We start from the raw sequence: 23,000 nt of genomic DNA, 5'->3' as shown, positions 1-23,000 counted from the left end.
ATTAATCTTGACCAAGGAGCTAGAAGTCTAAATTTAGAGTGTCTAGATGCTTTGCAGGTATCTTGGACTTTAATATTCTTATTCTCATGTATGTTCCATCATTTCCACTCTGAAAAATGATTTCTTTTGATGGAACAGATAGTAAAATACTGTATAGTGATTAAATATATAGGTTCTATAGTTAGGCTACTTGAGTTCAAACCCTGGCTCTGATGCTTTCTAACTGTGTGACTGTGATACAACCTCTGTTAATTTCAATATCCCCATTTGTGAGAAAAGGAATGATAACAATATCCATATCATAGTGGGTTTTTTTTTTTTTTAGATTGAATGAAATAATCTGCCTAAAAGCACTTAGTTTGATGCCTGACACATGGAGATCAACTCAGTAAAGTGTAGTTTATACAGCAAAGATAAAGGAAGAGATACAGGGTTTTACATTGCTGCTTTAAGTGACAGATCTGTGTTTTCTTATTCTTCTTGCACTAAGCAAGTATTTAAGAAAAGTCCTTTATCATCCGTAATATTTCTCACTAGTTGCAGCTTATTCTTGGCACTGTATTATATTTTTCTTAGAGGCTTTGTCTTGCTCATTCAGGTGCGTCCTGCACCCATCTTGTGTATGTTTACAGACATTGCAATTTATCACGCTGTCTTTATCTTTCTCTTCTCTTTTCTCTCATAAAAAGATATTTGCAGTTGATAGTCATAATTTTATTGGTTGGCATTAACTTTTCTCCTTGAATCAGGCATGGACATCTGCCCCTAACTTTTGGAAAAGTGCTTTCCTAAAGTAAGCACCTATTCTATGCCCAGTATTCCTCTTATTTTTAAGTGAACAACTTTGTATTTGCCTGTGGTTTCTATTTCTGTCGGAGATGGAACAGTTCCTCATGATTGATCTGAATTAGGCCTAGAGTTCCTTTTGTCACTCAACACATCCATCTTGTGAAGAACAAAATTGCCCACAAGGTGCTTTGAGAATTTATCAGACGTGGATTTTAGCCAAATTAAAAGCTTATTTTTCCAGAAGGTAAGGTCCCTTCCCTCTGTCAGCAGCAATTCCTTTCCTATTTAACAAAGAAAACTTTCATTACTGTTCTAGGAATGAGTGTTATCCCTTCAAGTTCTAGAGAGAGTAGTATTTGGATACGCTGTGTCTCAGGATTAGAATCTGGTTTTCTATTTGCTTATTATTTCCTTTTTTTGCTTCATCATTCAGATTTCTGGAACCACAAAGTTTGTAATTATCTTTTCTCTCTTTCTGTTTCCTCTTACAAAATGCTTTATTATTTTTTTGTCATAAGTCCTCCATAGTAATTATGGTATGAGTTTAGCATTTATCTTACTCTTTCACCTTTTTTATGTAAGGAGGCTGATTTTTAAAGTAAGAATAGTAATTAATTTAATGCAAGGCATTCCCCCATAATATATTGTTTCCATTCTCCATCTAGAATTGCAGCAGGGCTACATTAGGCTAATGTTCTAGGGAAAGATAGTGAAACAGCCTTAATATTCTGTATTTCTTTTCAACAGAGAGTTCTCAGCTCTCTGCCTGACTTTGCATGAAGGCTTGGCATTAAATCTTGAGCACTTCCATTAAAATAAAATTGCTTCAGAACTTCTATTTCAGTTAATACTTTTAAAAGAGAGACACTCTTTATATGTCAATTTCTGTTCATTTAAACATGCTTGTGGAGTGAAAGGAAATTTTTGACTCTGTTAAGGCATTAGTAATGACAATCCTAATTCCGGAGAAATAATTTTTCAGTAAACTACATGAACATTTCTGTTTTAAAGAAAGCGTCAAGTTTTCTTCAGACATTTAAATCACCAAATAATGTATACAAACAAGTAATAAACAAACAAAACCCCAAATATTAACATACTGAGGTGTGCTCTTGAACAAGATGAATTCTTCCAAAGGCATCTAAGTGGAACCAACCTACTAACATTATTTTTTTACCATGACAAATTATCATTCTTTATTATAAATTTCCATTTCAATTTAAACTTGTTATTAAAATTAGTACAAATAATTAGGTAAACTTAAAAGCTTTATTTAAGTACTTAAATAAACAATAAGCTATCCATATTTAAAGTGTAGAATTTGATAACATTTGACATATGCATACGCTTATGAAACCAACACAACTGTGACAACGATCATATTCATCACCCCAAAGCTTTTATCAAGTCCCTTCAGAATCCCTCGCTTTCACTGCCCCATCTCTATCCTCAGGCAACCTTAGGTCTGCATTCTGACACTACAGTTAATTTGTATTTCCTAAAATTCTAAGAAATGGAATCATGCTGTATGATTCTTTTTGTATGGCTTCTTCCAGTCAGCAGAATTATTTTAAGATTTATATATGCTGCCTGAAGCAATAGTTCATTCCTTTTATCCCTGAGAAATATTCCATTGCATGTACATAAGTATACCACAATTTGTTTATCCATTTGCTTGCTGATGAGCACTTGTATTGTTCCTACTTTGGAGCTATTACAAATAGACCTGGTATGACATTTGCATACACGTCTTTCTATAGACACATGCTTTCATTTCATTTTGGAAAATAACTGGGAGTGGAATGGCTGGATCATATAGCAGGTGTATGCTTAACATTCTCTTAAATAAACATTTTGTTTTAGAAGAGTTCTAAATGTCCAGAAAAACTGTGAAGGCAGCACAGAAAGCTCATATATAGTCCATATCTGGTTTTCCTTATCATTAACACCTTACATTAATATAATACACAACTCATGAACCAATATTTATATAATATTATTAAGTAAACCCTCTATTCAGATTTTCTTAATTTTTTACTTATGGTCTTTTTTCTCTTCCAGGATCCCATGTGTGATACCACATTATATTTAGTCATCATGCCTCCTTAGGCTCCTCTTGGCTATGACAGTTTCTCAGACTTTCATTATTTTTCATCACTTTGATAGTTTTGAGACATAATGGTCAGGTATTTCGCAGACTGTCCATTAACTGGGATTTGTCAGTTTTTGCCTCATGTAATTGATGCATTGATCATCATGTAATAAATACCTTTCATTATTCCTGATGATTGTCCTTGTTCTAAAGCCTGCTTTGTCTAAAATTAATATAGCTATTTTTTTCTTTTCTTTTTTCTTTTCTCTCTCTCTTTTTTTTTTTTTGAGATAGAGTCTCGCCCTGTTTCCCAGGCTGGAGTGCAGTGGCATGATCTCAGCTCACTGCAACCTCCGCCTCCTGGGTTCAAGCAATTCTCCTGGCTCAGACTCCCAAGTAACTGGGATTACAGGTGCCAACCATCACACCAGGCAAATTTTTGTATCTTTACTAAAGACGGGGTTTCTCCCTATTGGACAGGCTGGTCTCGATCTCCTGACCTCAGGTGATCTGCTGCCTCGGCCTCCCAAAGTGCTGAGATTACAGGCGTGAGCAACCGCACCTGGCCAAATTAACCTTTTATGTGATTCCTTTATATCTCATCTCACCGTATTATTTATATTTTATTCAAAAAATTGTAATTGCCCAAGAGTTTACAATATACATTTCTAGAAAATTGAAGTCTATCTTCAAATATCACTCTATGGTTCCACATGTAATGCAGGTACCTTATAACAGAGTATTTTCTTTTCTTTTATTTTTATTTTTTATTATTATTATTATACTTTAAGTTCTAGGGTACATGTGCATAACGTGCAGGTTTGCATAACGTGCAGGTTTGTTACATATGTATACTTGTGCCATGTTGGTGTGCTGCACCCATCAACTCGTCAGCACCCATCAACTCGTCATTTACATCAGGTATAACTCCCAATGCAATCCCTCCCCCCTCTCCCCTCCCCATGATAGGCCCCGGTGTGTGATGTCCCCCTTCCCGAGTCCAAGTGATTTCATTGTTCAGTTCCCACCTATAAGTGAGAACATGCAGTGTTCGGTTTTCTGTTCTTGTGATAGTTTGCTAAGAATGATGGTTTCCAGCTGCATCCATGTCCCTGCAAAGGACACAAACTCATCCTTTTTTATGGCTGCATAGTATTCCATGGTGTATATGTGCCACATTTTCTTAATCCAGTCTGTCACTGATGGACATTTGGGTTGATTCCAAGTCTTTGCTATTGTGAATAGTGCCGCAATAAACATACATGTGCATGTGTCTTTATAGCAGCATGATTTATAATCCTTTGGGTATATACCCAATAATGGGATGGCTGGGTCATATGGTACTTCTAGTTCTAGATCCTTGAGGAATTGCCATACTGTTTTCCACAATGGTTGAACCAGTTTACAATCCCACCAACAGTGTAAAAGTGTTCCTATTTCTCCACATCCTCTCCAGCACCTGTTGTTTCCTGACTTTTTAATGATTGCCTTTCTAACTGGTGTGAGATGGTATCTCATTGTGGTTTTGATTTGCATTTCTCTGATGGCCAGTGATGACGAGCATTTTTTCATGTGTCTGTTGGCTGTATGAATGTCTTCTTTTGAGAAATGTCTGTTCATATCCTTTGCCCACTTTTTGATGGGGTTGTTTGTTTTTTTCTTGTAAAAAACCCTCCAAAAAATCAATGAAACCAGGAGTTGGTTTTTTGAAAAGATCAACAAAATTGACAGACCTCTAGCAAGACTAATAAAGAAGAAAAGAGAGAAGAATCAACGCAATAAAAAATGATAAAGGGGATATCACCACCGACCCCACAGAAATACAAACTACCATCAGAGAATACTATAAACACCTCTACACAAATAAACTAGAAAATCCAGAAGAAATGGATAATTTCCTGGACACTCACACTCTTCCAAGACTAAACCAGGAAGAAGTTGGATCCCTGAATAGACCAATAGCAGGCTCTGAAATTGAGGCAATAATTAATAGCCTGCCAAAGAAAAAAAGTCCAGGACCAGATGGATTCACAGCTGAATTCTACCAGAGGTACAAGGAGGAGCTGGTACCATTCCTTCTGAAACTCTTCCAATCAATAGAAAAAGAGGGAATCCTCCCTAACTCATTTTATGAGGCCAACATCATCCTGATACCAAAGCCTGGCAGAGACACAACAAAAAAAGAGAATTTTAGACCAATATCCCTGATGAACATCGATGCAAAAATCCTCAATAAAATACTGGCAAACCGAATCCAGCAGCACATCAAAAAGCTTATCCACCATGATCAAGTGGGCTTCATCCCTGGGATGCAAGGCTGGTTCAACATTCGCAAATCAATAAACATAATCCAGCATATAAACAGAACCAAAGACAAGAACCACATGATTATCTCAATAGATGCAGAAAAGGCTTTTGACAAAATTCAACAGCCCTTCATGCTAAAAATGCTCAATAAATTCGGTATTGATGGAACGTACCTCAAAATCATAAGAGCTATTTATGACAAACCCACAGTTAATATCATACTGAATGGGCAAAAACTGGAAAAATTCCCTTTGAAAACTGGCACAAGACAGGGATGCCCTCTCTCACCACTCCTATTCAACATAGTGTTGGAAGTTCTGGCTAGGGCAATCAGGCAAGAGAAAGAAATCAAGGGTATTCAGTTAGGAAAAGAAGAAGTCAAATTGTCCCTGTTTGCAGATGACATGATTGTATATTTAGAAAACCCCATTGTCTCAGCCCAAAATCTCCTTAAGCTGATAAGCAACTTCAGCAAAGTCTCAGGATACAAAATTAATGTGCAAAAATCACAAGCATTCTTATACACCAGTAACAGACAAACAGAGAGCCAAATCAGGAATGAACTTCCATTCACAATTGCTTCAAAGAGAATCAAATACCTAGGAATCCAACTGACAAGGGATGTAAAGGACCTCTTCAAGGAGAACTACAAACCACTGCTCAGTGAAATAAAAGAGGACACAAACAAATGGAAGAACATACCATGCTCATGGATAGGAAGAATCAATATTATGAAAATGGCCATACTGCCCAAGGTTATTTATAGATTCAATGCCATCCCCATCAAGCTACCAATGACTTTCTTCACAGAATTGGAAAAAACTGCTTAAAGTTCATATGGAACCAAAAAAGAGCCTGCATCTCCAAGACAATCCTAAGTCAAAAGAACAAAGCTGGAGGCATCACGCTACCTGACTTCAAACTCTACTACAAGGCTACAGTAACCAAAACAGCATGGTACTGGTACCAAAACAGAGATATAGACCAATGGGACAGAACAGAGTCCTCGGAAATAATACCACACATCTACAGCCATCTGATATTTGACAAACCTGACAAAAACAAGAAATGGGGAAAGGATTCCCTATTTAATAAATGGTGCTGGGAAAATTGGCTAGCCGTAAGTAGAAAGCTGAAACTGGATCCTTTCCTTACTCCTTATATGAAAATTAATTCAAGATGGATTAGAGACTTAAATGTTAGACCTAATACCATAAAAACCCTAGAAGAAAACCTAGGTAATACCATTCAGGACATAGGCATGGGCAAAGACTTCATGTCTAAAACACCAAAAGCAATGGCAACAAAAGCCAAAATTGACAAATGGGATCTCATTAAACTAAAGAGCTTCTGCACAGCAAAAGAAACTACCATCAGAGTGAACAGGCAACCTACAGAATGGGAGAAAATTTTTGCAATCTACTCATCTGACAAAGGGCTAATATCCAGAACCTACAAAGAACTCAAATAACAGAGTATTTTCAATTCTTCCTTTCTGATCTTGTGATATTGTTGCCATTTATTTCTCTTATTCATATAATCACCCAGTACATTGTTCCTATTATAGTTTTAAACAAACAGTTATTTGTTGATCATTTAAGAACAAGAAAAATAAAATATTTTATTTTACTTTTCTCTTCCTGTAAGACTTTTCTTTTCTTTATGTAGATCCAAGTTTCAGAACTACATGTTTCATCTTTCTCAAGAAGTTCTTTTAATATTTCCTATAGAGAAGGTCAGCTGGAAATAAATTCCCTCAGATTTTATTTATCTGAGAAGATCTTTTTTTCTCCTTTACATTTGAAAGGTAATTTTTTGAATTTCAAATTATAAGAAGATTTTTTTTTTCAAAACTTCTAAATAATTCACTCCTCTCTTCTTGCTTTAATGGATTCTGATGAGAAAGAACTTAGCTATAATTTTTACTTTTTATTTATTTATTTTTTTTGGAAAAGTTAAGATGACTTTTTTTCTCTGCCATACTTCCAAGATTTCCTAATTGTCTTTTGTTTTCTGTAGTTTGAATATAAAATGCTTGGATGGTTTTGTTGTTCTCTGAGATTCTTGGGTCTGTGGTTTATTGACTTTAATTAATTTTGGAAAATATTTGGCCATTATTATTTTAAATATTGTTCTGCACCATTCTCTTTCTTCTTCTGGTATTCTAATTATGCATATGTTGCATTAATTGATATTGTCCCACAGATCTTGGATGGTCTATTCTTTTTAATTAGTTTTATTCATTCTTCTCTCATTTTCCGTTTCACTCTGTGAAATTTCAAGTCACCTATCTTTGAGTTCATGGATTCTTTCCTTGCCCATATTGAGTCTACTGATGAGCCCATCAAAGGTATTTTTAAATTTTCTTTTACTGTTTTGGAATTCTAGCATTTTCTTTTGATCCTTTCTTATAATGTTCACCTCTCTCCTAGAATTACCTATCTATTCTTGCAGTTGACTACTCTTCCCAAGAGAGTCACTAACATATTTACTATGTTATGTTAAAATGCCTATCTGATAATCCAACAACTGTATCATATCTAAATCTGATTATGTTGATGGCTTTGTTTCTTCAGACTATGCTTTTTGATGTTTTTGTCTCTTGACATGACTTGTAATATTTGGTGAAAACTAGACATGTATCAGGCTATAGGAAGAGAGGTAAATAGGCCTTTTCAGTGAGGATTTATGTGAATCTGGTTAGGAGTTGAGCTGTATTTAATGTTTATTGTGGCTAGCTACTAGAGACTTCAGCTTTTTCTAGGGCTCTTATTTTTAGCTCTCCTTTTGGATTTGGGCGTTCTTTATGTATTACTCCTCAGAGAAAGTTCGTTTCTTTTAACTTTGCAGCTGTACATCACTATCATACAATGCAGATTTATGGATGTAGGGGAGAGAGGACATTCTATAATCTTCTGATTAAGACTCAGTCTTTTATTGAGCTTGAGTCTTAGGAATGTGGCCTTCACGAGTATGTTTCTCCCTACTCCAACAGGATAGCTTTGTTTCCCCTGACCCTCCTAACTTCCCTGGCTGCAGCATTCCCAATCTACTTTGAAGTCCTATCTCATAAAGCTGATAGGGGCTGGAGTTTATAGGAATTCCTTTCCCCTAGCCAGAAAAATGTTCAGAGTTGTGCGGTGGTGAAGCAGCATGATTTTCCTTGAAGAGCAGGTCTTTATTATGGAGAAGTCTCTGGATGCCCTTCACCTGGCTGTTCTTCCCTTCCCCTGAATGGTGCCAACAGGGGATCTTTCTCATATTTTCACTATGAAAATCTGGTGTGATCCCTGCAAGAAAAGTCCATAAAAGTGTGGGGGCTTCTTTAAGACTGTTTCCTATTTGTCTTTTGTTTTCTGTAACAAAAATTTCTAACCACCAGAATGTTCTTACTCTTTGTAGTCTACATTCAGCCTCCAGCTAGTCCTCAAAATTACAAGTTATACGTCTCTACCAGTCTATGGCTTCAGCAGCTTTTCCTCCAGGTAAGCAGATCTCATCTGTGACTCCATCTACTCATCTGTCTTCTCAGATTTCAAGGTGGCAGTGTAACTTTTGTTGTAAAGGTGACAGTGATGACTTCTAAGCTCAATACATATCGCAGCTGAAACTGAACTTTTGTTTAACTTTCAAAAAAGTGCGAAACTAGTTGCAAAATGGTTGTTCCATTTTACGTTCCCACTGGCAGTGCATAGAATTCCATTTGGTTTACTTCCTAACACTTGGAATGGACAATCTTTTAAGTGATAGACAATGTAATAAGTGCTGCCTTATTTTGATTTTAATTCTGATTTCCCTAGTATCTAATTATGTTGAACATCTTTTCATGTGATTATTTGCCATCATGTACATTCTTTGGTAAAGAGTCAGTTCAAATAGTTTTCCTATTTTTGTGCGGGGGAGCAGTGTTTGTTGTTTTTTTGCTAAGTTCTATATACAAGTCCTTTATCAGATATGTGATTTACCAATATTCTTTCCTACTCTGTGTCTTGACTTCTTATTTTCTACAATATATTTATAAAGGAGTTCTAAATGTTGAAGTCTAACTTATTTTTCTTTGTATGAATTATGCTTTTGGTGACATATCTAATAAACCTTTGCTTAGCTGACATCAAAAATTTTTCTTCTCTGTTTTGTTTTGGATACTTTATAATTTTAGGTTTTACATTTAGGTTTATGACATGGTAGAATTAATTTGTAAATATGTTGAGAGTTAAGGATTGATGATTATTTTTTGGTATGTGGACATCAAATTGGTCCAGCATTATTTGATAAAAAGACCATCCTTTCTTCACAGAATTGCCTTTGCACCTTTTCCAAAAATTAGTACTCCATATATGTTTGAGTATTGTATTAGTCCGTTTTCACAGTGCTACAAAGACATACCTGAGAATGGGTAATTTATAAAGGAAAGAGGTTTCATTGACTCACAGTTCCGCATGGCTAGGGAGGCCTCAGGAAATTTACAGTCATGGCAGTAGGCAAAGGGGAAGCAAAGACCTTCTTCACATGGAGGCAGGGAAGAGAGTGTGTGAACGAGGAACAGTCAAACACTTATAAAACCATTAGATCTCGTGAGAACTCATTATCAAGAGAACAGCATGGAGGAACCACCCCTGTGATTCAATCACCTCCCACCAGGTCCCTCCCTCAACAAGTGTGGGGATTATGGAGATTACAATTCAGCATGAGATTTGGGTGGGGACACAGAGCCAGACCATTATCAGATATATAACAGATATATTTCTGGATTCTTTATTCTTTTGCATGAATCTGTCTATGTATCTTTGAGTCAATGCCAGCATGTCTTGATTATTGTAGCTTTTTGGTAAGTCTTAAAGTTTTTGAAGTAATTCCTGTAACTCCTCTCATGTTGTTTTTTCTTTTCTTTCTTTTCTTTTTTCTTTCTTTCTTTCTTTTTTTTTTTTTTTTTTTTTTGGAGACAGAGTCTTACTCTGTCACCCAGGCTGGAATGCAATGGCACAATCTTGGCTCACTGCAACCTCTACCTCCCAGGTTCAAGTGACTCTTGTTCTTCAGCCTCCTGAGTAGCTGGAATTACAGGTGAGTGCCACCATGCCTGGCTAATTTTTATATTTTTACTAGAGATGGGTTTTTCCCATGTTGACCAGGCTGGTCTTGAACACCTGACCTCAAGTGATCCACCTTCCTCACCCTCCCAAAGTGCTGGGATTACATCCATGAATCACTGTGCCCAGCCTCATGTTGTGTTTCTATTTCTTCTTCTTCTTCTTCTTTTTTTTTTTTTTTTCTGAGGTGGAGTCTTGCTCTGTCGCCCAGGCTTGAGTACAGTGGTGCAATCTCGACTCACTGCAAGCTCTGCCTCCCGGGTTCACACTATTCTCCTGCCTTAACCTCCCGAGTAGCTGGGACTACAGGCACCTGTCACCATGTCTGGCTAATTTCTTTTTGTATTTTTAGTAGAGAAGTGATTTCATTGTGTTAGCTGGGATGGTCTCGATCTCCTGACCTCATGATCAGCCCGCGTCGGGCTCCCAAAGTGCTGGGATTACAGGCTTGAGCCACCGCTCCCAGCCTGTTTTTCTATTTCAAAGTTGTTTTGGCTACACTAGGTTCTTTACAGTTCCATTGTAGACTTTAAAATTCGCTGCCAAATTTCTATTTAAAAAAAAAAAAAGCATATTGAAATTTGGATTGGGATTTTATTGTAATTATAGGTCAGTTGGAGGAGAACTAGCATCTTAACAATATTAAGTCTTCTGATTCATGGATCAAATGTATCTCTCCATTTATTTAGATATTTTAAAATATCTTTCAGCAATGTTTTGTAGATTTTAATGTTCAGGGCTTGCATGTATTTCTTTTTTACATTTATTCCCAACTATTTCATGTTTTTAAATGCTTCTGTAAATGGTAAATTGTTCCTAATTGTTCTTTACTATTGTATAGACATACAACTGACTTTTGAATATTGCTTTTGTATCCTGCAGTTGCTAAACTTACTTATAAGTTATGGTAACTTTTAAAAATATCGTCTACATTAAATTCCACATGATCTTTTGTCCAAGAGTTTTATTTCCTCCTTTAAAATCTAGATTTTTTTTTTCATATTTAAACAACTAATTCCCTTAAGTACAACGTTCACCGTGTTGAGAGTGGTCATTCTTTTCTTATTCTTCACCATAGGGGAGAAATGATTCAATCTTTCACAAGTAATTTGATATTTATTTTAGCTAGAAGTATTTTTGTAGTTGCCATTTATCAAATCAAGAAAACTTACTTCTATACCTAGTTTGTTGAGATTTTTTTTTCATAATTGAAAGAACATAGTATTCTGACAAAAGCTTTTTCTACATGTATTAAGGACACCATATGTTTTTTCTTTTTTTTTTTTTTTTTGTTTGCTTATATTAAGAAATATGTTGGTTGATTTTTGAGTGTTAAGCTAACCTTGCATGCCTGGAATAAAACTGGCCATGATTTATTATCCTTTTCATATATTGTTTAATTTGATTGGTTAACATTTTGCTAAAAAATTTTCATCCATGTTTATTAGGAATATTGGTTTGCAGTTTTCTTTTTTTTTAAATGTCTTCGTCTGGATTTGTTGTTGGAATAATCCTGAAATCAATGTATAAATTGGTATTATAGTATTATTGCCTCTTCAAGTATCTGGAAACACTTGTATAAGATTTGTATTGTTTCTTTCTTAAATACTTGATAGAATTTATCAGTGAAGCAATCTGGGGGGTTTCCTTGTGAGAATGTTTTGAACTACAAATTAAATTTTTGTAATAGATATAAGGCTATTTAGTTTTTATCTCTCTCTTCTTCACTGAGCTTTGGTAGTTTATATCTTTCAAATAATTTGTGCATTTAATATAACTTTTAAAATTGGTTGTCCTGATTTAGTTTGTAAATTTCTTTATTCTTTCTTCTAATATAAAATTCTAATATCTGTAGATATATTCTGATATTCTAATATCTGTAAAATCTGTAGTGATGTCACTGCTTTTATTTCTGATATTGGTAATTTATTTTCTCTTTATTTCTTGAACAGCCTGGCTAGAGATTTATAAATTCTATTGATCTCATTTTCTTGTTGGTCTGTTTTATTGAACTCCAATTTTATCTTGATCATTTTTTTTTTTCTGCTTACTTTGGGTTTCATTTGCTTTTCTTTTTCTAAATTTTTTTTTTTTTTTTTTTTGAGACGGAGTCTCGCTCTGTCGCCCAGGCTGGAGTGCAGTGGCGCTATCTCGGCTCACTGCAAGCTCCGTCTCCCGGGTTTACGCCATTCTCCTGCCTCAGCCTCCCGAGTAGCTGGGACTACAGGCGCCCGCCACCTCGACCGGCTAATTTTTTTGTATTTTTAGTAGAGACGGGGTTTCATTGTGTTAGCCAGGATGGTCTCGATCTCCTGACCTCGTGATCCGCCCGTCTCGGCCTCCCAAAGTGCTGGGATTACAGGCTTGAGCCACCGCGCCCGGCCCTTTTTCTAAATTTTTAAGATTGAAGCTAAGACCATCGATTTATGACCTTTCTATTTTCTAATATGAGGAGTTTGACATATATTCTTTTCTCTAATCATTATTTTTGCTATCTTCCACAGTTTTTATATGTCCTGTTTTCATTCTTCCTTAGTTGACACATGCTTTCTAATTTCTCTTTAAGTTTATTCTTTGCACATTGGTTGTTTAGAAATGTGTTATTTTTTAAATATTTGGAGGATCTTCCAGAAATCTCTTTGTTGTCAGTTTCTAATTTAATTCCATTGTGTTTAGATAATATGTTTTGCATGTCTTGAATCCTTTTAAGTTAATTGAAATTTGTTTTATAACCCAACCTGTGGTCATTTTGGTAAATCAGTTTTGAAAGTACCATATAATGAATTATTGCAAACAATGTTTTCTTTTTGTTTTCCTCATCCTCTGTTTCTACCATTAAGAAAAAAATAAGGGAAACATTTATAAGATTTAGACAAATATTTTCATTTATTTATTTTATATATTAAGAAAGCATTTTGTTGTGACATGATTTTTCTTTCTAAAAGCTTACTTTGATCAGGATCTGGGAGAATTATCAATAAAAAATGAAAGCTTACTTTAGATTATATTACCCTGAAGATACTTGCTAATATTTTTGCATCAACATATCTTATCTCCTTTGAAATTTGGCTCTTTCCCTACTTTTTTTGGACCCTGATGCCACATGTGGTTTTCTAGCATTTTATGTTGGCATCTAGTGCTACATGATCTTTTCAGAAATATAAATGTGGCATTTGTTTAGATAATAATCCCTTCAGCTCCACAGCAAACAACTTTCCTTGGAAATTTTAACCTAACCTTACTTCCCAATCATGACTTTTAAATTTTTCCTATCATGTATTCATTGCTTTGCTGACCTATAACCTTCCCAAGGTTAATATTCTATTTCTTCAAGGGAAATATAATTCAAGGGGACTTTAAGTTGTCTTGCGGTTTTCTTGTTTCATAGTAGGACTATTGCAAGCAAGACATTTTTATAGTTGCTTTTTTTTTTAAATTCTGAAATCTTTATTAATACTAATAGCATAACTTAGGAGAAGTTCTTAAAACAAGAATACCTCTCTCATTCAAGACTTTTTTTAAAATTGTGAAGCAATTAAAAAAACATAGAGATTTGAGAAAAAAAGTCTGCAAATATTGTGTGGTATTCAAAATAAAGCCTTTATATGAATCTAAAATAAACCTGTTACATGAATATCATACATAAAAGACTTCTATCTTTTATATATGCTCTTCATGTATCTTTTTATCTTCTGCATTAATGTTAATAAAGCCACCACAAACCCGGTGTGCATTAATACAAGTATTATTGATGTGTGTGAATATATATTACTTATAAAAACACAAAGACAAGATTCAAAGTTTACTTCAAAGTGAACTGCATTCACTTTTGCTAGTAAAAGTGAGTCATGCTTTTGATCTTATCTCTAGGATCCAGAGAATTGCTGCAGGCAATACTACATAAGAAAAGAAAAGTGGCCGGGCGCGGTGGCTCAAGCCTGTAATCCCAGCACTTTGGGAGGCGGAGATGGGTGGATCACGAGGTCAGGAGATCGAGACCATCCTGGCTAACACGGTGAAACCCCGTCTCTACTAAGAAATACAAAAAACTAGCCGGGCGCGGTGGCGGCGCCTGTAGTCCCAGCTACTCGGGAGGCTGAGGCAGGAGAATGGCGGGAACCCGGGAGGCAGAGCTTGCAGTGAGCTGAGATCTGGCCACTGCACTCCAGCCTGGGCGACAGAGCGAGACTCCGTCTCAAAAAAAAAAAAAAAAAAAGAAAAGAAAAGAAAAGCTTCTTCAAAAAAGATGTATAGACTGTATTCCTATTTTTCTTCTTTCATGGTGTTGTTTCATTCACCAGCCAAAATTCTGTAGAATTTACAAACTAATACCACTAAAACATTTGAACATATAGCACTATTTTAGTGTCTTTCATCCTCAAATTAAAGGTATAGAATCAGTTTCTTTAGGTTGTTCCTTTAGTCTCATAAGTCAGAAAGTTCGCCTTGCAATAGAGATGTTGTTATCTTGAATCTCATAAAATTCAAATGACCAATTTTTTTTTTTTTTGAGACAGAGTTTCACTGTCTCAAAAGTGCAATGGTGCAATCTCAGCTCACTACAACCTCTGCCTCCCAAGTTTAAGTGATTCTTCTACCTCAGCCTCTGGAGTACCTGGGATTACAGGCATGTGCCAATATGCCTAGCTAAGTTTTATAGTTATAGTGAGACAGGGTTTCTCCATATTGGTCAGGCTGATCTCGAACTCCTGACCTCAGGTGATCCACCCACCTCAGCCTAGCAAAGTACTGGGATTACAGGTGTGAGTCACCACGCCCGACCCAACCAGACAATATTTTTCATGTATCTACAACATTTAAAAATTATTTGTGATACATTTTTGTTAGAAAAAAGCAAAGTACAGCATATGAATGTTTCCTATGTTATATCATTAGAGATGACCACTATTAATGTTTTGGTTTGTAAACTGTTATAGACAGATAGATACTTCCAGTCATTTATTAAATTAGCTAATAAATAGGCTTACTAAATTCACCAAATTCCTAATATCTTTATTCCTCCTATCTATCTGGCATAACACATCCAATATTTAGCAAAGATTATTGTTTCTACCTTTTAAATGCAGTAGTCCACTCTTATCTGTAGTTTTGCTTTCCATGGCTTCAGTTACCTGTGGTGGACCCAGTTTGAAAATACTGCATACAATAAGCTATTGAGAAAGAGAGAGAGAGAGATCAAATTCACATAACTTTTATTATAGCATCTGATTATAATTGTTCTATTTCATTATTTGTCATTGTTAATCTCTTACTGTGCCTAATTTATAGATATAAATTAGATACCTATATACCTGTATAGGAAAAACCATAGTGTAGGGTTCAGTATTATTTATGGTTTCAGGCATCCACTTAGGGTTTTGGAACATATCCCCTGAACATAAAGGGGAACTCCTGAATATCTAGCACCTAACCAATTCCCTACACCAGTCCACATCCTAGTCTAAATCATTGTCATCTATCAGTAATGCAATAATAGCCTTCTAGCTGCCCTCTCTGCTTGCATTCTTGACTGCTACAGACCATTCTTCACATAACCATCCAGTGAGTATTTTAAAACATGAGTTATATGGCTCTTCTGCTTTCTTCCATCCAAAAACTTTTCATGTGACTCAAAGTAGAGGCATCATTACAATGACCTAGAGGAACTGCATGATTAATTCTTAGCCATTTCATAACCTCAGATCCATTGTGGAAACAATGGAATAACGGCAATGAAATTAGAAAGCAAAACACAAAATTCCTGTTTATAGTACATGCTGTGACTAAAAGAAAATTTATAATACCTCTGAGCACCTCCCTGTCCCCAGCCCCAAGTTCCTTGGGGTTTTTAAATTGAATTTCACAGCTTTTCTGGGACCTGAACTCCCTTGAAACTTGAGAATGAAGTGGTTGTTAAGGCTTTTGTGCCTAGAAGGAGGGTTTCTTGGCTGAGCAATACCTAAATAAGCTTTGAAGAAAGGTGTATTAATCTATTTAAGCTACCATAACAAAATACCACAGACTGAGTGGCTTAAGTAACAGGAAATTATTTTCTCAGAGTGCTGGAGGCTAGAAGTCCAAGATCAGGGTGCCAGCAGGGTTGGTTTCCAGTGGGGCCTTCTCCTTGGGTTGCAGACGGCCGCCATCTTGCTGTGTGTCCTCACATAGCCTTTCCTGTGTCCTCCCCAGGAGCATCTCTTCCTCTTCTTATAAAGATGCCAGTCCTATGGGATTAATTCCCCACCTTTGTGAACTCATTTAACCTTTATTACTTGTTTACTGTATCTCAAATACAGTCACATTGAAGTAGGACTTCAACTTATGAGTTTTGAGGGAACAAAATTCAGTCCATATAACAAAATACTTTTGCATAAGGAAGTGAGGAGGAGTCTGAGAAAGCAGTCTGACAGCTGGGGACTGAGAAAGTGCCTGACTGGGTGAGGGAAGCCCACAGCAGATGGGCATATTGGTGCTAGGAACCTCAGGAGAAGGCTGGTAAATCTCCTACCACCTGTGTTTATTTCCCCAGACTTTCAAATCTAAGCAGCTGCTGTTTATCATTTCTCCCTCCTCTCGTCTGGCAAAAAACTTGACAAAAGGCACAGGCTGTTTACCCTGACAGCGTTCTTTAAGGACAATCTCAAGGCATAGTTTCCCTTGCCTAGCAACATAGAAATACCTGGTGAAAATGTAAATGTTGACCTTGGAGACCTATTTCAGACCTACTGAGTCAGAATCTCTAGGGTTGGGTCCCCAAAAGTAGAAGCCAAACCAAGTATCCGAGGTGTTATTACACACAGAAAAGTTCCAGAACCACTGCAGAGTTTTGGACAAATCACTATCTTGCTATGTTACATACAATTAAAGTTTTAATTATAGTTGTCTTCCTGCATGCCTGCCTTGCTTTCTTCCTTCTCTCTTTCCTTCCTTCTTTCTTCTCTTTATTCCTTCATTTCTTTCCCGCTTAAAGTCCCAAGTAAGGACTTTAAAATAATATGTGTATTTTATAGGAAAATCAAGTTAGTATTCTATTTATTAATGTATCTACAATAGCTGTCAGAGTATAAAGAAATGAATCCGTCCTAGCACCTTGGGGTGAGGCGAAAAGCACATGTCAGAGAAGGGTTATAGATCATAGGATTTCTGAATGGAAAAAAAAAAAAAACAAAACATGATTAGAGTGAGGCAGCATTGTGGTCAGAAGATGCTGGTCTCACCGTCAGTTAAGAGTATGCAGTTTCGGCTGCGCGCAGTGGCTCAGGCCTGTAATCCCAGTACTTTAGGAGGCCGAGGCGGGTAGATCAAAGATCAGGAGTTTGAGACCAGCCTGGCCAATATGGTGAAACCCCAACTCTACTAAAAATACAAAAATTAGTTGGGCGTGGTGGCAGGCGCCTGTAATCCCAGTTAGTTGGGAGGCTGAGGCAGGAGAATCGCTTGAACCCGGGAGGCGGTGGTTGCAGTGAGCCGAGATGATGCCACTGCACTCCAGCCTGGGCGACACAGCGAGATGCAGTTCCTTTGTTGAAAAGAGGATGGAAAGTTTGGAAAGGAAAAAATGAAACAAAAATATTTAAGGTACTTTCCGTTTCTCTCTTTTTTCTTTCTTTCTTTTTTTTTTTTTTTTCCAGTTCCTGTTTGTGTTTAGAAGCCCCGAGGCAGAAGAGTTCTTCTATGGAGGAAGTAGCCTCCAGCTTGTGCATTTGCAAGACTTCAGCTTGTTGATAAGGGCATCTTATCCTCAGGAGGGTCAGATGAGTTACTTAGAAGGAATATTTTTTTTTTTTTTTTTTTGCCTCCTGAGCCCTAGGGCTGGTAGTATCAAGCATCATAGATAAACAAGTAATACTTTTCAGCCAGGAAGATAAATTTCGGTTTAGAAAAGTAGTCTAATCAGTTCAAACTCAGTCCTTCTGATTACTAGAATTCCTAGATATCATGTGTGATTTAAAAATAGCTTTTCTGACAGGTCCTTCCAATCTCATGTTATTGCAAAATTGCATTACTGCATAAAGGCTTTCTGATGTATGGATTTATCCAAGCCCCTTAAGCATAATTTGGAAATGGGATGAGGCAGGAGCGGAGGCAATATCTCCTGCTCTTTAGTTGACCCAGAAAAAAAATACAATTTCAAATGATTTGGCTATCTGAGGGAGCTTCTCTTTGCCCTGCCACTTAGCTCTCATGACCTCAATCCCACTCATTAAGTGCAGCCCAGGCAGCCTGTCTGAAGGCTGTCAGCTTAGGGTTTATCCCAGGAGATTCATTACAAAGAATCAAAGATCGTGCATAACTAGCTAAGGCTAAACTCCAGGCAAACCATAATTACACAGCTGAGGTCCAGAAAGAATTATGTATATGGACACATTGCCCCAGGTCTTCCAGACTTCCCAAGTCATCAATGCAGGGGATTCCAGCGGTTCCGTCATTCAGGGCATGGCCTTCAGTCCGTTTGTTTCTCTGTACTAATTTTCTCCCTAAGACAATGTGTCCAATATGTTGCCATTTGAGTAATGTTCCTAAATTATTCTTTTGATTAATGGCCTTCTTGTTGTCTAGAAATGGAATTCCTAACATCACTTCAGGCATCTCTGACTCTAAAAATGTACTTCACAGACCAGTGGTGTCAGCAACACTTGGGGAATTGTTAGAAATGCAAATTCTTATACCTCATTCCAGGCCTACCAAATAAAAATATTAGAGAGTGGAGCCCACTGATCTGTGTTTTAACACATCTTCAGGTGATTCATACATGCTAAAGTTTCAGAAGCACTGCTCTAAACCCTAACAACCCACCTTTGTGAACTTACCATATTCCATTTCCTCTCCACTTATAAATTTGACCATAGTTACCTAAATTATCTCCATACTTTGTTATCCCTTCATCTGTTTATGGCATTTCGTTTGAGGACTAAATTCTTATTTATTTATTTATTTATTTATTTATTTATTTGAGACAGAGTCTCACTCTGTCACCCAGGCTGGAGTGCAGTGGCGCGATCTCGTCTCACTGCAAGCTCCATCTCCCGGGTTCTCCTGCCTCAGCCTCCCCAGTAGCTGGGACTACAGGCGCCCGCCGCAACACCCGGCAAATTTTTTTGTGTTTTTAGTAGAGACAGGGTTTCACCATGTTAGACAGGATGGTGTCGATCTCCTGACCTCATGATCCACCCGCCTCGGCCTCCCTGACCTCATGATCCACCCGCCTCGGCCTCCGAAAGTGCTGGAATTACAGTCGTGAGCCACTGCGCCCGGCCATTTTTTTTTTAATCTTGCCCAAGTTCCTAAGAGGTTTGAGGAGTCATGTCCTACAAATCATAAATAACCATCAGATGAGTTTTATGTAACCCCATGTATCGTGACTTACTTTCCAACCTGACTCTGTCATAACATAGGAAAGGAAGAAAATAAAAATATTTTACCCCAAAACATGTTTCTTTGCCCATATGTTGAAATGGCCCTGCAAAGTTGTCCTTTGTGGGAGAAAATTTGTCTCTGTGAAGAATCTCTATTAACACGGAGATCTTTTTCTTCTAGGTCCTCCCACTCCTAAAGAGATTAACTAGAAGTCTAGCACCTTTTAAAGATCTGAATAGAAAGCATTTGTCATCTATTGTCTCTACGGACAGCCACTATAAGACTTCAAAAGAACCTTGGTCTCCACAATCTTTTATCCTTACCTGAACATTTCCCAAGTCTTCTATCATTCCAGGTCTTCAGATAAACTCAACCAGTTGTCAACCAGAAATGTTTAAATTTACCTATGACCTGGAAGCCCCTCCACTGCTTGGAGTTGTCCTGCCTTTCTGGACCAAACCAATGTATTTCTTTTTTTCTTTTTTTTGAGACAGAGTTTCGCTCTATTGCCCAGCCTTGAATGCAGTGGTGTGATCTCGGCTCACTGCAAGCTCTGCCTCCCTGGTTCACGCCATTCTCCTGCCTCAGTCTCCTGAGTAGCTGGGACTGCAGACGCCCGCCACCACGCCCGGCTAATTTTTTGCATTTTTAGTAGAAATGGGGTTTCACCGTATTAGCCAGGATGGTCTCGATCTGACCTCGTGATCCACCCGCTTCGGTCTCCCAAAATGCTGGGACCACAAGCTGAGCCACCGGGCCCGGCCAACCAATGTATTTCTTAAATGTATTTGATTGATGTCTCATGCCTCCCTAAAATGTATGAAACCAAGCTGCACCCTAACCACCTTGGGAACATGTTCTTAAGACCTCCTGAGGACTGTGTCATGGGCCACGGTCACTCATATTTGGCTCAGAATAAATCTTTTCATATATTTTACGAAGTTTGACTCTTCCTTGACACTTTTGACTTTAATATTATTATTATTATTATTATTTGTGAGACGGAGTCTCTCTCTGTTGACAGGCTGAAGTGCATTGGCGCGATCTCGGCTCACTGCAAACTTTGACTCCTGGGTTCAAATAATTCTCCTGCCTCAGCCTCCCGAGTAGAGGCGCACCACCATGCCCAGCTAACTTTTGTATTTTTAGTAGAGACGGGGTTTCCCTGTGTTGTCCAGGATGGTCGCCATCTCTTGACCTTGTGATCAGCCTGCCTCGGCCTCCCAAAGTGCTGGGATTACAGGTGTGAGCCACCGCACCCATCCTTTACTGGAATATTCTTAAAGGCCCAGCTCAAATATTATCCTTTTCCCTCCAGGTATTGTTTTTTTAACCTCTGCACTGTTGACATTTGGAGCTGGCAGTGATTTGATTTTTTGTTTGTTTGTTTATGTATTTTTAGAGACAGGAGCTGACTCTGTCACCCACACTGGAATGCAGTGGCATGATTGTAGCTCACTGCAGCCTTGAACTTCTGAGCTCAAGTGATTTTCCTGCCTCAGCTTCTTGAGTTAACTGGGACTACAAATGCACACCACTACGCCTGGCTAATTGAGATAATTTGTCACTGTGGGCAGCTATCTATGCATTCTTAAGTAGTAACCCCCTGTTGTGACGATCAAAAATGTATCCAGACATTACCAAATGTCAACTAGGGAAAAAAGTCTCCTTTGGTTAGGCACCACCAGTTTACCCAGTCATTCTATCATTTATTCCATATCCCAAAGCCAGACTAAATTTCTCCCTTCTCTATGCTTCTAGAAAAATTGGGCTTTATTCTTTTGCTAAATCAGATTCAGAGAGTCGTATATTTTAAATAAATTTAAAAAAGGGTTTACACACACACACACGCATACACATACATCAAACTTCATCTTTTGTAATGCCACTTATGCCACTTTTTCATTAATGCAAAAAACTAATCATTTACCATCATTCAAATGTCACATAATTCGGCATAATTGGTTTCCCAAAGCAGAAAGGTTAGACTGGGAGTAGTTAGGAGCTGTTCTTCAACCTTCCTTGAATGTGAGATAGATGAGACTGGGGGATAAAATCCAGTTACGTGGGCAGAATAAGGTGGCTGGGGCACAGGGCATGGGACAATGATATGGTTAATTTTATGTGTCAACATTGAGGGTGTTTTTGCATAAGATTAACATTTAAACAGAAGATTGTCCTCCAGAATGTGGGTGGGCCTCATTCAATCAATTGAAGGACTAAATAGAACAAGCAGGGGGACTTCTTCAGCCCACTGCCTGGAACTGCACCTTTGGCTCTGTTTCACCTCTAGCCTACTGGCCCGCACTGCAGATTCTGGAATTGCCAGCCTCCAAAATCATGGGAGCCAATTCTTTGTAATAAATCTGTATTTCTTTATATACATATACACATCCTATTGGTTGTTTCTATGAAGAACGCTGACTACTACAGAAATCTGTGGAAAGTTGGTAGTTGAAGCCGGCAGAAAGCATCGAAGGGTCCAATACAGAAGAATAAGGTTTTATTGAACGTCTTGGGGGACATAGCCATAGAGATTTCAGAAAGAGGAGGCATTTAGAAATTCAGGCAGTTAATTGACGTCAGAGTAGTCTTTCAGCAGGTAGGAATGCCCCCAACCCTCTTTTATTTATGGATAAAGAAACTGGCAAATGAGGTATGAGTCCAAAGACTTGCCAGGATAGTAACTTGGATCAGGAAACACATGATGGATTGAGGCTTAGATTCCTAAAGAAGAAGTTAGATAATGAATAAAGAAACTTTTTATTACATGATATTGGATATGTCATAATTGTTATAAGAACCAGTAAGCAGTAATACTAATAGTGACTTTTGCAGAGTGAACACTGGAGTCAGAAAATCACAGCAGCTGTTCACACCTGTCTGCATAGTACATGATGATTTATCAGTGATAGCCCTAACCTATTACTTTTGAGAGGGGACAATAATTAGCTGCTAACTTGTTGTTGTTCCTGAAAATGTCCTTGTAATTTGTAAAATCCCAACCGATAAAGCTCTCCTTTTTGCGGGAAAACAGAAAACTCACATATTTATTTGTTCAAAGCATATTCTAAAATTAATGTATGTAAATTTTTGACTTATGAGGGATGAGGGGAAAAATCCGTCTCTGTATCATAGCCTAAAATATTATCAAAGATCACTGTTAAATATCATAAATCTCAATTATAATTAGTCATATTGAGTTTAATAACAATATTGATCTCTTGACTACTTAGAACTATTAACAATATGTTTCTGAAGGAGTTATCTTATTTGTAGTAAGAAATTATTTCCAGCTTCACACTGCTTTCTTTCTCTACAATAACACCAATAGAATACCAACAAATACCAACCTGTTCTATGTG

General features: G+C 37.3%; 1 protein-coding gene across 2 annotated transcripts in view; it reads left to right on the top strand.

The window, feature by feature from the left end:
* The window catches only part of LOC106996755 (uncharacterized), a 102,920-nt gene extending 82,348 nt beyond the window's left edge, over positions 1-20,572 (top strand). Inside the window, exons 5-6 of one of the 2 annotated variants that reach the window (XM_077993985.1) lie at positions 8,591-8,673; positions 20,130-20,572. In XM_077993985.1, coding sequence (XP_077850111.1) covers positions 8,591-8,673; positions 20,130-20,169 — 123 coding nt within the window. In that variant the 3' untranslated portion in view covers positions 20,170-20,572. Of the gene's footprint in view, positions 1-8,590; positions 8,674-19,815 lie in introns of both variants that reach the window. The other variant, XM_077993986.1, reaches the window with a different exon arrangement.
* The last annotated feature ends 2,428 nt before the right edge of the window (positions 20,573-23,000 follow it).

The sequence above is a fragment of the Macaca mulatta genome, chromosome 2 (assembly GCF_049350105.2).
Source record: "Macaca mulatta isolate MMU2019108-1 chromosome 2, T2T-MMU8v2.0, whole genome shotgun sequence".
In the NCBI taxonomy this organism is placed as follows: domain Eukaryota; kingdom Metazoa; phylum Chordata; class Mammalia; order Primates; family Cercopithecidae; genus Macaca; species Macaca mulatta.
This window is presented reverse-complemented; position numbering and strand designations above follow the sequence as displayed.